The sequence below is a fragment of the Poeciliopsis prolifica genome, unplaced genomic scaffold (genome assembly GCF_027474105.1).
Source record: "Poeciliopsis prolifica strain line A6 unplaced genomic scaffold, Auburn_PproV2 SCAFFOLD006, whole genome shotgun sequence".
NCBI classification, from domain to species: domain Eukaryota; kingdom Metazoa; phylum Chordata; class Actinopteri; order Cyprinodontiformes; family Poeciliidae; genus Poeciliopsis; species Poeciliopsis prolifica.
In genome coordinates, this window is record NW_026562381.1 from 3,787,023 (window position 1) to 3,802,138 (window position 15,116).

Consider the following 15,116-nt stretch of genomic DNA (forward strand, 5'->3'; position numbering starts at 1 on the left):
GTAGAGCCATTTCTGTTGCAATTTTTGCGACAACTTTAAAATACGTAAATTTTAAACAGGCTTAAGGCCTCCGACAAGTTTGGTGAGTTTTTGAATATGATAAAGCCCCCAAAAAGCCAATTCATTTGGGTGGAAGAATAATAATAATAATAATAATAATAAACAATAGGAAAACAATAGGCCTTCGCAGCGCTTAGCTGCTCGGGCCTAATTAAAGCTGCAAGCAGCCTCGAGCGGCCCTCGCAGCCAAGCGCCGCTCCGGCCCATTGCCACCGCAGGGTACTAGCAACCGCCGCCCGACGCCAGCCACCACAGATACTCTCAGCAGTTTTCAGCACCTCCGCCCGCACCGCGGAAACTGTTGCTCCGTTTCCATCAACGCTCCCCACGTTCTAACACAGAAGTCGTTGCGCGGTTTCCGCGCCGTCCACCAGGCGGTACGCATTGATGCGTTCGGCGGCACTTCCTGACGACGCACAAAAAATGTGGTGCAGATTCGTTGATATAGCGAGGATATAGCTGGCGTATTAATGTAGTTGGCGCAGTGGAGTCAAAATACATTTCAATGTTGTTGGGGTGTTTAGAGGTCAACAAAGGTCATACATATCCAATTTGGTGCCAGTCGGATGATCAACGTATCATTTAGAGCCTATCATATGCACATGGTGAAGAACTGCAGTTCGCCATTTCTACACCCCAATGCGGTTTGGTCAGCAGCCAGCATTCACAGAGTTCATCATCTTGTCGTTTTAAGTCAGTATTCACATGATGAAACCCATATCACAGTTAACTTTCAGTACATTAGAACAAAAGCACAGGTTTAATCTCTCTCAATAATTAGGTATTAATCACAGCAAGTGGTCCAAGTAAATATTACAACCCCAATGTATCAGTCTTAAGAACTCAGAACGTTGTAAGATTGTCGCTCCCAACAATCGTACCGATCATCCTGTAGTGTGTGGTGTGTTACGACCGATCGGGTCCAGTCGGTGGAACATCGGGACCGCTTTGATCTAAAATCGGGGATATTGACTGTCTTTAATCATCTTTGCTCATTCATCCAATCTCTGTGGTGTTCCTCCGACTTTTTTTTTTTATCTTTTAATGAAAGATAATTATAAAATTATTGCACAGAGTACATCTGGTTGAGAAGCACATTCCAATCTTTGATTGAAATGGCGCATTTGATTTTATTCTGCAGTCATAATACAATTTTAAACAATATAATAAGTTTCAATGAAAGGAGCTGGAATAGGCTACGTTAAGCTTTCGCGGTCAGTTGGGGAGAAAGGATAACTCCCATTTGATTTTCTAAAAACATTGAAAACAGTATTTTTTATGAAAAAAAACTCACCTCCATGTTGCGATGCAACAAATATAATCCTTGCTTACGATATCTCCAGTTCTTAATCCAAGGCTTTGATTTTGGTTACGTCTTTTTTGGGTTAAAATAAGTCCGCAAACTAAAGTTACCAATTCAACGTCGTTGTCCATGTTTGTTTGTTTACTCCAAATTCAGCTGTGGTGGTGCAGAATTTTAATTTGAAGGTATTTCGTAGCTGGTATTAGAATGTGTTCGAGTGAAACCTCACACTCTTAGAACGAACCCGTTACACCTACGATTTTAAATAGGCTAGTGTGTGTTCTCTCACGTTTTCAGAATTGGCCGACTTTTTCTAAAATCGTGTAGTGTGAACTGAGCTTCACTCACCGCATCTTCAGTTACCACTTTTAAGACGAACGGCAATAAAACTCGTCTCCAACAGACAGTTCCGGCTCATGAGCGTCATTCGGGTCTGCAGCTCCAAAACCGAAGCAAACATTCTGTGGCTCCATAAACCAGGCATAATGTTCAGGAAAACTTAGCTGCCAACAGTTTAGCAAAAAAAATGTACAGTCCACAGCGTAATGCGCCGAACCTCAACCATGTACGGTCTCCTGCCGACTGCCAGTACTTACAGTAAGTATTAGCACAGCTACAGTACGTGCAGTCCTTCTCAACCAATCAAATTGCTTAAATTTGTTTTGCCCTTGACTGGCCATTAAGGCAGAGACGAGGGAAATGATGCATTTACTTGCGGTAGGAAATAACAGTCATTAACAAAACGCTACATTTACTCCGTGTTTAAGCCAACAAAAATTATCTTAGGGCTTACATATAACATTTCAGGTTAAATGTAATCGCTGTCCTTTTGGAAATCTCACGGCAGACGCGCTGGAAACGTTTTCACGGCCGTCCGAAAAAAAACGAACTTGATCTGTTTTCTCATTGATGGAGTACCAGTGACTCCTGCTGGCGCAATAATGGTATTGCGCCAGCAGTACCAGTATTGCGCCACCAGGGGCCAGTCGTACTCCATCAACACTGACCAGAATGTGTTACTCAGCGGAGCTGAGTAACACAATAAAGGTTTTGCTGAATGACGATGTTTGTATTATTTCTAGCCAAAATTAATGAATGTTTGTACTCTAACCCACAAAACAAAATTATTAAAAAAAATAAAACTTTAAAAATAAAATTGAGAGCCAAACGTATGGCAATGGCGTTACAGGTCACTTCGCCACGCCGCCACGCCCACCTGCTCCATCGAAGCTGGTCGGGGTTGGAATCCTCAATACACCAACATGTCTTCTGTGACTGGGCACAGTTTCATGTTGATGAGGTCAAAGGGGTCAGATAGCGACCATTGACAGTAAAACATGACACTTCCTGTTCTCAGGGGGCGTGGCCTGAGTGATGTCATCATTTGACCATAGGGTATTGTAGTAGACCCGATGATCAACAACAGTAATTTTGGTACCTGTGTGAGTTTCTGTGTAGGAGATATAACAGTTATTTTTTACGGCAAGTAGGTGAACTTTGACCCCTGATAACCCCCCTTCAGCATACTCAAAAACTCACCGTTTAGATAACTTTAGATGAGACATGCCTTATGAACAGACTGACCGAGTTTGAAGCCGATCAATCAAAATCCCTAGGAGGAGATAGATCAAATATGAAGGCTGTAAACGGCAAAAATGGGGTCAAAAACCGAACTTGAATCCAAAATGGCCGACTTCCTGTGGGGTTTAGACCATGGCTCCAAGAGACTTTTTTGTACGTCCTGACAAGGTACACATGTGTACAAAGTTTCGTATTTGTAGGTTAAAGCATGGCTTGGGGCTGATCATTTAAAGTTTTCTAGGGGCGCTATAGAGAAATTAGGCTACGCCCACCAAATATTGTGATGGATCCTGTTGGGGAGTGGATGAGGGTCCATCCTTATGAGTTTGCAGCAGCTGGGCCCGAAAATGTGGAATTGAGAGCCAAACGTATGGCGATGGCGTTACAGGTCACTTCGCCACGCCACCATGCCCACCTGCTCTATCGTAGCTGGTCGGGGTTGGAATCCTCAATACACCAACATGTTTTCTGTGTGGGCACAGTTTCATGTTGATGAGGTCAAAGGGGTCAGATAGCGACAGTTCACAGTAAAACATTACACTTCCTGTTCTCAGGGGGCGTGGCCTAAGTGATGTCATCATTCGACCATAGGGTATTGTAGGACACCCAATGATGATCAATCACAGAAACTTTGATGCTTCTGTGAGTTTCTGTGTAGGAGATATAGCAGTTTATTTATTTATGGCGAGTAGGTGAACTTTGACCCTGCTAACCCCCCTTCAGCATACTCAAAAACTCACCGTTTAGATAACTTTAGATGGGACATGCCTTATGAACAGACTGACCAAGTTTGACGTCGATCAATCAAAATCCATAGGAGGAGATAGATCAAATACAAAGGCTGTAAAAGGCAAAATCGGCAAAAATGGGGTCAAAATGGGAACTTCAATCAAAAATGGCTGACTTCCTGTGATACTTGCACTATGACATTAATTATAAATTTTGAGCGTCTTGGGGAGTTCTACAAGTGTACCAAATTTCATGTCTCTACGATAAAGTAAGTGAATAGCAGAGGGTAAAAAAGGTGTTTTTTCCAATTTCTAGGTGGCGCCGTAGAGACATTTCTGTTGCAATTTTTGCGACGACTTTAAAATACGTAAATTTTAAACAGGCTTAAGGCCTCCGCCAAGTTTGGTGAGTTTTTGAATATGATAAAGCCCCCAAAAAGCCAATTCATTTGGGTGGAAGAATAATAATAATAATAATAATAAACAATAGGAAAACAATAGGCCTTCGCAGCGCTTAGCTGCTCGGGCCTAATTACATTTAACAGTTAAGTAAATAGTTATTAGTACAATGTGGATATAATTTGTAAAATTAAACATGGAAATCTGTGTTAAATATTAAAAGCATATCTATTCATCCCTATAATTATTTAATTGTTCTGTGTTGGAGGAGATCTTGATTTTATCTGTTAGTCTGGCCCTTTAAGATAAGTGGGCAGGACTAACTGCTATAAACAAAGTGATTGGTCTACAGTTAAACTTTTGTGCGAGTTGACCAATCAAATTATTTGATTAACTAAGACTTTTAGTTACTCTTTGAAATATTAGCCTGTCTGTAAGTCTACATTTCTTCAGACATTTTTAGTCTTACTGTTACATTTATAAGCATTTACAGTATGTTTTATGAATAACATTTAACTATAGTAATGTAAAACTTTATAAAGAAACAGGCTTTATTATTCTCTTGGAGCAGGTTTCCAGCAGGAATATGTAAGTTGCTGCTGTGCTTGGCAGAGATTCGCTGTCTGAACCAGCAGCTCCAGTAAGCGCTGCGCCTGAAGCGGCACCGCTCAGCCGGAGCATCTGACTGGACACCTGTCAGTTCAAGCGCTCCAATTATTTCTTTAAATCCGAAGGTCCAACACTTCCATCTCCTCTTGTCCTCCTCCAGTTGTCATCGAAAGGCTGGAAATGTTTTTCCAGTGCTCAGGTTTTGATTTTTTGTCATTTTTTTGTCCCCTCTAACACCAGTGAGTCACTGTTTTGTTGGAGCTAACAGGACAGTCGGTTTCAGTTCTGCTGAAACTGGACTCAGTGGAGTCTGCAAGTGCTTATAAAAAAGTGCAGCGAGCTTCTGCATGACACGCTGCGCTGAGTTTCTTTGGGGGTGTAACTTGTGTCAGACATAATCAGTCATGCACCTGCTGTGTATAATCAAACAGAATCCATCGCTATTTCTACCAGAATCCTATATATCTGCTCTTTAAATAAAATAGAAAAGTTGCTGCTTAAAAATTAAAAGAAAAAGCCTGAAGCTGTCGGTATAAAAACTCAGGATTAAAGAATGAGTTTAAAACTTGTGTTGACAAATATGTTCTCTAATGATCTCCGGTTAGCTGAGCTGAAGCAAATGTCTTATCAGCAAAAGAGCTGAAAGTTGTTTCTATATTTATTTTTTAACCTCATATTATGTAAGCAAATGTTTTGCAGTTGTCCCTGCATCTTTGTGCTGCTGCTACAGAAAAACAAAGAGATTAAAAGCATCAAGCAACTGATTACACTTTATTGCAGTGATGGTTAAGGTATTGGTTAAATTTGTAAAATCTGTAGATTATTGTCTAATTATAGGAAAAGATTTATTCAACTAGTGTGAATTAAAACAATCTAAAAGGGAAGAGAAGCATTTTAAAATGCAATTGCAAACTTGATTTTTTTATAAGGGTCTCAGCAATAAAACGTTTGTTTACTTAGTGGTCTGCAACAACCACTAAATAAAGTCATTAGTGTTTGCACATTGATGTCAAATAGTAATGATGTCTTCATTTTCTCTTTGCTATTGACTTTTATAAAAGTAATTAGTCCCTATGCATCTCAACTACAGCTAAAATATATGAATATTATTAAAAGTTATTTATTGATTTGTTATACACATAGTGAAAGATTTCAAGGCTGCTCTTTGTAATTTTGATGATTATGGCTTACATAGTATCAAAACCGAAATTTCAAGCTTTTAAATAAAAGTTTTTCTACGCACTCAGTACCTGATTTTGCTCGTCAGTCCTCATGGCTGCAGTTATTCCTGCTGCTGGTGCACCGTTTCCTGCCACACTTCTTCCTTCCACTCAACTTTCCATGAATGTTTTACTTTTATCTAACAAGGTTACAGTTTTCCATGTCGCTTGTGCAGTTTCTTCCTTCCACTCAGTTTTCTTTTCATATATGTACATATGGCACTCTCTGTTCCAACTTTCTAGTGTCAGTAATTTTCAAAACTTCCTTCCCCATTATTATGTAGGCCATAACATTTCTGCGTAAAAATGCATTTTGTTTTAAATTTTTGGAGGCTGTATAAAATTTTTCTGAGACTTCACATTGGGTTTTCATTAGCTGTAATCATCAAAATAAACAAATACATTCTAAAAAATATATTGGTTTGTTTATTTATTGACTTGTCACTTTTTAAATTCAATTACTAAAATAAATGAAATTGTCGGTAACATTCTAATTTATCGAATTGTTCTTGGACTCCCTAGTGTGCACATCAGCATTTTTTGTAAGAAAATCAAGAAATACTAATTTCCTCAGAATGTGTTATTATTCTGCTTGGGTGTAATGCTTTAAATGTCTTGACCAATAATACTCCAGACTTCCTCCTGAAGTTTTTCTTCTCTATATCAGTCATTTCAGTCAGACCCGTTTAGCAGACCCTGACTTCGTGATCGCAGTTTTTCTGAAGGAGCAAAGCGAACAGGTTGAGGGTAAAATGAGTGTCAGCCTTCAAAATCCAAGTACAGCAGCTGAAAAGCACCAGACTTCCTGACATTTGAACACTGGATTTGAAAGATGCATGATTCATAGGTCGAAGTTGAACGGCTTAACAGACAACAGAAAACACAGATTTTCTCTGTAAATGTTCCAGATACTGGGGTGAAAAAGCATCAGAGCTCCAAAGAAACCTTCAAAATGCCTCAAGAATTATCGATCAACACCATCTGACTCCTTTTAAAGAGAATCTTTAAAAGAAAAGAGGAAGGACTCAAGACCTCATCCTCCTTTTGCATGAATGTTTTTCAGATTTTATTGAAACGTTTGGTGAGGCAGTGTCTGAATGGCTCTGAGCCAGACATCCTGATCTGATCTGTGAGACTGAAAATCAAGTGGCTTAGCGCTTTGCTGAAGGGCACTTCATGTTTAAGATCGGGCAGAAACGTTTTCTCAGAGCAAAAAGCACAGAGAACGACTAGAGCTGGACAATATGGCCGAAAACGCGTCACGACATGAACTTTTCATTTCAGTCGATATCAGTAATGTTTTTTTTTTTTAATATGTGAACTAATGCCAAACTAGATGATCACTTATGAATGAAACGTTTCCTTTTTTATCCAGTTTTCACTCCGCAGCATTGTTTATTTTTAAGCAGTTATGAGTCACAATGGCAAAACATGAAACTGCTGCTGCGCGTGTTACTCAACAGGTTGTTGCTAGGTAACCAAAGAGCGAGTGAGTTGGTTGATTCCACCAACTTTGCAATGAGAGGCTGGGAGATGTCTAGATCTCCCAGAATGCTGTGCTGTTCTGGATCAGAGTCCAGTGAGTATATAAAGAACATTGATTATTCGATCACATTTATTTTTTATTGATATTGATCATGTGTCTGACGGGATATGTGTTGGGGATTCATTGTTCATTGTTCAGCCTGTTACCTAGCAACTCAAACCGAGCTCCTGCACTTTTGGTCAGCTGGTTTTACCGCCATATGTGCTGCACAATGGCTGCTGGAAAAGACGACCGTTTTGTTGTTGACTTACCATCCAGAAAACACTTGCTGCATTCCTGTTGGTTGTGCAGGAGGCTCTACTTATGTTTTTCAAAGATGCATGGTTGCATAATTGTGCATATGTTTGCAGCCATTTTCATATGTGAGTGTAAACGTCGGCCAGCAGCAGTTGATTTGGTGCTCAAAAAGGCACAACTGACCTGACAAAAATCTCATTATTTAAACATAATTTTGCGAAAAAAAATGTAATGGACATGTTTAGGCCCGTCCCAACTGGTTCAAGGCATTATAATATGTAACTTTTTAACCATATCGCCCAGCCAAATGTGTGTAAAACCAGTTGTAGTTCAGATGATGTTGACTTTGTTTCTCCAAAAGCTCTGCATGTAAACTCAAGCAGACACTCCCAACAGTCACCCTGCTGTGTCAGGGCAGTGATTAAATGTTTGTCTGCGGTAAGCTCATCATATCAATGTAAGACATGAATTTAAATTAGTAATCTAAATATATGTTTTAGAAGCACATTAAATATTTAATAAGAAGCAGTTGGTGCTGCCTTCTCCTTGTTCTCTCTGTTTAAAACTAATGAGAGATGATAGACCGTCTAACTGTTTGGTGAAACATGAATTTAAACTGAGGAAGTAGTGAGACGTTTAGTCCGTAGCTCAGCCAAGAGCCTGGGAGAGATGTGACCTGCAGGTTCACATGTCGATTTAACCGAGTTGAGCAAGTCCCTTTTTCAGGTCTTGAGGGATCATTCAGATTCTTCTTGACTTCTTCGTATTATTTGACTGGCCTTTAGCACTTGGCTTTCAGTAATCAATAAAAACTCCGGGGCAGAAGTTTGGTGGGATGAATACTGATGTGTTGGAACAGAGAATCAGCTTTGACTGGATATTTATAAGTTTATATCTTGAACTTATATTGAGCATCTTTTGTGGCTCGCCCAACGATTGGAGTCCAGAATATTTGCTTCTTTCTATCAATGAACCACCCTAACACAGCTGGTTCATTGATTACTAATAATATCCCAGAATCAGCTTTATTGATCCAAGATTGTGTTGGACAAGCAAAACTTTGGTACAAACATTAAGTTTATATAAACTTTATGGCGAATAAAGCAAAAGATTAGGGGTGTAACTATGTTTTGATTTAGTCATAAGTTAATCTAATGATTTTTTTTCTAATGTTAATTAATTAACTTGATAGAAAATTTATTCTTTCATTGTTTTATGTTTGAAATACAAAAAAGTAAAACCTTGAACTCAGCATTTGTAGTATTTCTGTATGTTATGCCCTGAAAGTTTTTTGTTGCCTGGAAAATGACCCATTTCAAAAACCTCCTGAATGTAACGCCACAAATCAGCCCCGCCCGTTACCTAGCAACCCCAGCCCGTTACCTAGCAACCCCAGCCTGTTACCTAGCAACCCCCGCCCGTTACCTAGCAACCCCAGCCCGTTACCTAGCAACCCCAGCCCGTTACCTAGCAACCCTAGCCCATTACCTAGCATTTTGGGACAAATTGTTCCATTTTAAATAACAAACAAATAGTCCTGTCAGGTTTTGCATATTTAAATTGTTTTTGATTTTTATCATTTGAGCTGGATAAAAATCTTTTAAACGTTTTTCATGTTTTTTTGTTTAAAATGAGAAAAAAATCGGGACCTTGCACTTAGAGTTTATGGTATTTCTTTATGTTGTTACGTCATACCCTTACCATAACATTCATCTTTTTTTCTCAGGTTTATTATTTCCATTTTTGTATAATTAATAAGTAAAGCCTGTGAATTAACCTCGAAAGGCAGGAAAACAACCACTAGATGGATTTCCAAACTAAAAGTCAAACAACATTACAGATCGCCAAGAGTCGAAATAGAGGAAGGGATTTGTTTTTCCATTTAGCAAATAATTGTGTTTTCCTAAAAAGGACTGTGGCAAGTTTTTATCTGTGTAGTGAGATGGAAACAGAACATTTCTTCTTCCTTTGAGGCCAAGTTACGAGACCAGAATAAGAATTTTTCAGCCGCTATCAGTGGATGACAAAAATTGCACCCTCAGGACAGCAGATATCAAGTAATGAATCATGCTTCTCAGAGCCGACCGAGGTAGAGACACACTAGAATAAACCTAATCTTTCAAATTTAATCATTCTAATTAGGCCAGGGAATTATCATCGTAGGTGCAGATATCATGTTATCAGAATTGTAGGAGAGGAAATCAAAAACGAGAAAACAGAAAGGAGGCCAACCCGAAAATATGAGCCTTTGGTTTATGAACAACATGCACTGATCAGCTTTCTGCCATGTTAGGGAGGTTTCCTGTGTCATCAGGCCTGAAGGCATCATTTAAAACCCTAAGTTGTGATTTTGTTCCCAGTATTCTGTGAAGAAACATGCGAGGTGTGTCACATTTGCAGTGTCCTCATGATCTTTTTCACTTGACTGCATCAATAAAACTTACGCCGAACACAACCTGCCCCGGAGCGACGCATGTTCACAGCTTCGAATTAAATCATCCGTAAAACACCTCGTCCTTTCGCTGATTCGTTTCCTGATGGCATCCCTGAAAATGATGTTAACACTGAAACCGCATATTAACATCAACAGGCAGAAGTACTGAAAGCTGCTCTGTCGATGCTGGAATGTGCAGCTCGGCTCAAAAAGACTTAAATATAACAGAAAACTCAATGCTTGATCAAATATTACTTCTCTGGCCAGATTTCAGTGTCACTTAATCTATTAAACATTTGATTCAGCATTTTCTCTATAAAATAAACTCTAAATGAATTAATCTTGACGCAGCTCTTTGGCTGACGAGGCCTATTTTTGTCTGAACCTGTTGATCTCTGGGTTGTGCATCAAAGGCAGCTTTATAGTTTCAAGAAACCATGCCGTAGGCTTTGCATTGTGTAACCATGGCAGCCAGGTGTTGAATTATTTACGCAGAGTGGGTTTTATGTATGTTCTCCAGGACATTATTTCGCCTGATCAGATAGAGATCTGGGTATTTAAGGGCTAGACGGGGAACGATTCAGGCATTTTATGGGATTTGAGCTGTCTGGTGTGGAAACACGTCGCCTGAGAATACCAGCTAACCCTTGAAACTGAGATATTTCTGTACTTTACTGTTTTTTTTTGGGGAAACATGAGGGAAATTGTTTCACTGCACATCAAATAACACGTAGCTTGAGCAGCGCCTAGAACAGTAAATAAATTACTGCGGTTCTGGTTCCTTTGCTTGATCACACCTGACTTCCTGAAACGGGTCATTAGCTTCCTCCAGCAGAACTTGGTGACAAGCAGAGGAGATAATTAAAGTATCTGAGGCAGGTGTGCTGGAGCCGGGACACGTCTATAAGATACAGGATCCCTGAGAGCTCAAGTTGCTCACCTCCGTAAACAGAGGATGGTTTGTACTGGGAGTAGAGCTTTGATTGAAATGGGAATTTGCTTATTTATATCTCACAGAAGGGATTATATCCATCTCATTTCATCAAAAGGCTTTCTTCATCTTAAAACCTAAAAATAAAAAATAAATTGGTGTTCTTTAAAAATGAGAACCTTTTTTCTTAGGTACAAAAAATGTAACTTTTCTTTTTTTTCTAAAAATTATATAACGAGTTTTATACAATATCATAAAAAGCTGTGATATTGTAACAGTTTGTTAATGGGTAGTTTAAAACATAATCGTCCATTTGAGCACATTTGTGATGTTGATGTGGCTCAAAATGAAAATGAGTTTAACATTCCTGCTCTCAGATGTCCAATCTGCCTGAATGTTCTCTGACATCTGCAATTTTTCTTATTTCTGCAAAAATGTCTCTGCACAAGATAAATGGTGATGAGCCAATCTGCTAGCATTAATGTTGCAGCAGTTTGTGTTATGAATCACTCTGCTTTGGTCGTCCGTTTAGGCATTGCAGATTGGATAGGAGTCGCCGGGTGTGTTGCATTATTTCATAATTACGAACTGAATATTCTGCATGTCACATAAACGGCAGCAGGATTCCTCATCTGACTCATCTAATGTATGCAATCTGCAGTTAACCTCAAAACACAGAATCTCTTAAAATAGACGTTTTTTTAAAAGGTTTACTGGAAATACACTTTGTTGCATATTTTTAGGAGTTAATGCAAGTCACTGTATTGTGGATGATGCAAGAAAGCTGCAATTCAGAGAGACTTTTTCACCCTCAGTCTCAACAGACTGGTCACAAGTCGACTGACCTGTGACCAATCAGAGGCTTCGTTCTTCAGCTTGAAATTGCCAAAAGATAAAGCAAAACAATGCAGAGCTGGAATATGTAAAGGAAATGTGTACAAGACTGACAGTGGGAGCTGTGTTGACTCACAGAGGAACTCTTTACATCAAATAACAAACAGTAAAAAGCAAACAAATCCTTAGAAAGGCAAGAAGAGACGGGGAGCATGAGGAAGGTTTACTGCCAGCAAGACATCTGAGACAGTGATGCTGCATGTTGAGCAAACTATTGTTGTTGTTGTTTTATATAAAATGGATCCCTAAGTCTTAAAGTGTTGATATAGCTGAAAGTCCCAAGTTTATCTGTCCAGCCTTAAAACCGTTCAGGTAGCCGACGGGTTCTGGGCCTGAAGGATGAAGATGTTTTGATACAAAATGTGCATCAAAACCACAGAAAACTGAAGGGCATTATCGTACTTTTTTATCATTTATTGGGATTATTTTCTTGGTATGATAAAAATTCAGATTTGTCTGAAATCCTTCAAGACCTTCTGTATTGTCCGAATTGTTAGCTTTACTATTTATATCTTGTTCAATAAAAGTAGCTAACGATACTATTATGTAAAATTCACATTTTCCAATTAAAATAAAAATAAATTCCTTAATTAATCCCAAAAGGAAATTGAATTAGTTAATGATTTTGCATGTTTTTACTTCCATTTTGGTTTCAGTTGCTTTTAAAAACAGAAAGTTTGGTCAGCTGGTTTTACTGCTGCAAAATGGCTGCTGCGAAATCATTTTCAGTTCTTGACTCGCTGCCCAGAAATGTAACGTTACATTGTTTTCATATCATTCTGTCAGGTCTCTATGCTGCCAGTAGCTTTTGTGGAAACACTGGTATGCAAGTCTTTTACGTGTTTTTATGTGTTGTTGTTATGTATCCTGTCTGATCGATCAATCAATCAATCAATAAATCAATCAATCAATATATTTCTGCTTTTCAGAGATGTATGGTTGTATGATTTGCAGCTATTTTCACGTGGGAGCGTAAAAGTTGACTTAAGGGGCGTGGCCAGCAGCAGGTTATTTGGATTTAAAGTGACAGGAGACCCGAAATCGGCTCAAAATAGGTGGAACTGAGCAGCCTGAAATGTCATTATCCAAGAAGGATTTTGTGCAAAATACATAATGTTTTGTGTAGCCCACAAACCAATCCTAATTCGTTAAAAGAAGTGTAATATATCACCTTTGTTTTTGTGACTGGTGTCCTACTGAAGATCAAATAAATTGAAATGTTTCTCAAGCGCTGTATCTGTGTATGCAATGTTTGAATACATTAGAAAAGAGGCTTACCTTTAACACTAATTGGTTCTCTAAATGGACAACCAGACTAATCACACAGGGGAAGCATTTCATTGTTTTCATGCAGCTGTCATAAAGTACTGATCCTATTATTAAAGAAACTTTGTGGGTAAATGTGAAAGTTTTGTGCAAGGAGCCTAAAAACCTGACTCTGTTCAGCAGTTCTGTCAGGAGGAATGAATCAAGATAGATTATTTTTATGAGCACAATAGGATGGAATTGGTTATTAGAGAGTTTGCAACCCTGAATCTGACTTGCATCATATCAATGATTTTAAAAACATTTTCAGTAAATGTTGACATGTGCCAGGATCTGTGCTTGTCACTATGCTCTGAGAAATGCTTCATATGATAGATTTCTAATGCATGACATGCAGAAATATTCAGTAAATTAGAATATTATTGAAAAGTTTCTTTATTGCAGTTCCATAATTTATTAAGTGAGACACATTAAAAGGATAATTTACACACAGAAAGATGTTTTCAAGCCTTTCTTTTGGCTATATGATGATTTTTTTCTCTTACATCTAATAAAAACACAATTTAAAAATAGAATATTACAATGAAAAATATTCATTTTTGAATTTAGAAATGTGAGTTTAACAAAAAGTATGTTTGCAAAGTCAGTTTTCTTAATTTATCCTCCATTTATTTGTCAATGTCTCATTTCTTTTGCAGCTCGCCCAAAAGCAGGCAAAAACCTTTAAACATCCCCAGAAGAAGACAAAATAAATAAATACTACTAACCGATATGATTTAAGTTTAATTATTCTGCAAAGAAAACACCTGTGGATCCACACATGAAGTGCTTAAAGTCAAATGAACAAAAGTTTTTCAACTTTAAAGGGCATTTCAAATGTTTACTTTTCATATCAGTCATGAATATTTATTTTAGAAATATACAAATACTTTCAAGTTTTGATTTTACCAAATTTATCAAAACCTGCTGAAAGGTTATTTTCAAAAGATATTTTTAATCTGAGAAACTCAATAATACCTGTTAAAGAAAAGTCCCAGTTTTGTTCTTTATGGGAGTTAATCTGATTATTTAATAACACTTTATTGGAAGATCTGTGCATGACACTGTCATAAAATGACATAACACCTGCTATAAATATGAAGGGGTCTTTATAAATGTTCACAATTGTCATAAAGTGTCATTTGGTAAATAATATCTTTTTAAATAATAACTTTTAATACAAATTTGCACTAAAACTTTCATTAAAAGTCAATTAAAAATGTCACTATTGATAAATAATTACACTTTTTACCTTTGGGTCAGTTTTCCAAACATTTTATGAAATAATGACCATTTTAATACAAAGTTCCATTAAAACTAGCATTAAAAGTGCATTAAATGTGTCAACTTTGCAGTCAAAATGTCATTATTTACCAAATTTTACCTCATCACAACAGTCATAAGCATTCATAAAGAATCCTTCATGTTCAGGTGTTACTCTTACACAACCATTCAAATAAAGTGTTATTCGATTATCTTCCTTTTGAATTGTACATATTTACAACAAACATTGGAAATCTGAATAGGATTCCTCGTTCTCTCACTGCCTTATTCATCTCCTCGACTGAAAATGTAACACTTAAAATATGATACAGGGGAATTTACTTTTTTATGGGTATGTAGTGGGAAAGCAAGGAGCTGAAATTATTAATAGACCTGCAGAGTTAACACGTTTATTCTGGTGTGAGATTGAACTTTTTTTCTAAATTGCATATTTCATGGAGAATTATAAAAATTTTTGCTTGGCAGGAAAAGAAAATAAAGCCTTTCGGATCCATTCTGTGGACGGTTTGAATTCGACTCACCAGAGAAATTAGGATATATAAAACAGTCAAATGAGGGCTGTAAGTGTGCTGACTTCTTCTGGCC

General features: G+C 37.8%; 1 protein-coding gene across 3 annotated transcripts in view; it reads left to right on the forward strand.

Moving 5' to 3' along the window:
- The window catches only part of LOC129360379 (39S ribosomal protein L11, mitochondrial-like), an 83,142-nt gene that overhangs the window by 14,752 nt on the left and 53,274 nt on the right, over positions 1-15,116 (forward strand). Inside the window, exon 1 of one of the 3 annotated variants that reach the window (XM_055030553.1) lies at positions 7,405-7,479. The exons of the other annotated variants lie outside the window; for them this stretch is intronic. Coding sequence (XP_054886528.1) covers positions 7,419-7,479 — 61 coding nt within the window. The 5' untranslated portion in view covers positions 7,405-7,418. Of the gene's footprint in view, positions 1-7,404; positions 7,480-15,116 lie in introns of those variants that run through there. 3 annotated transcript variants of the gene reach the window in all.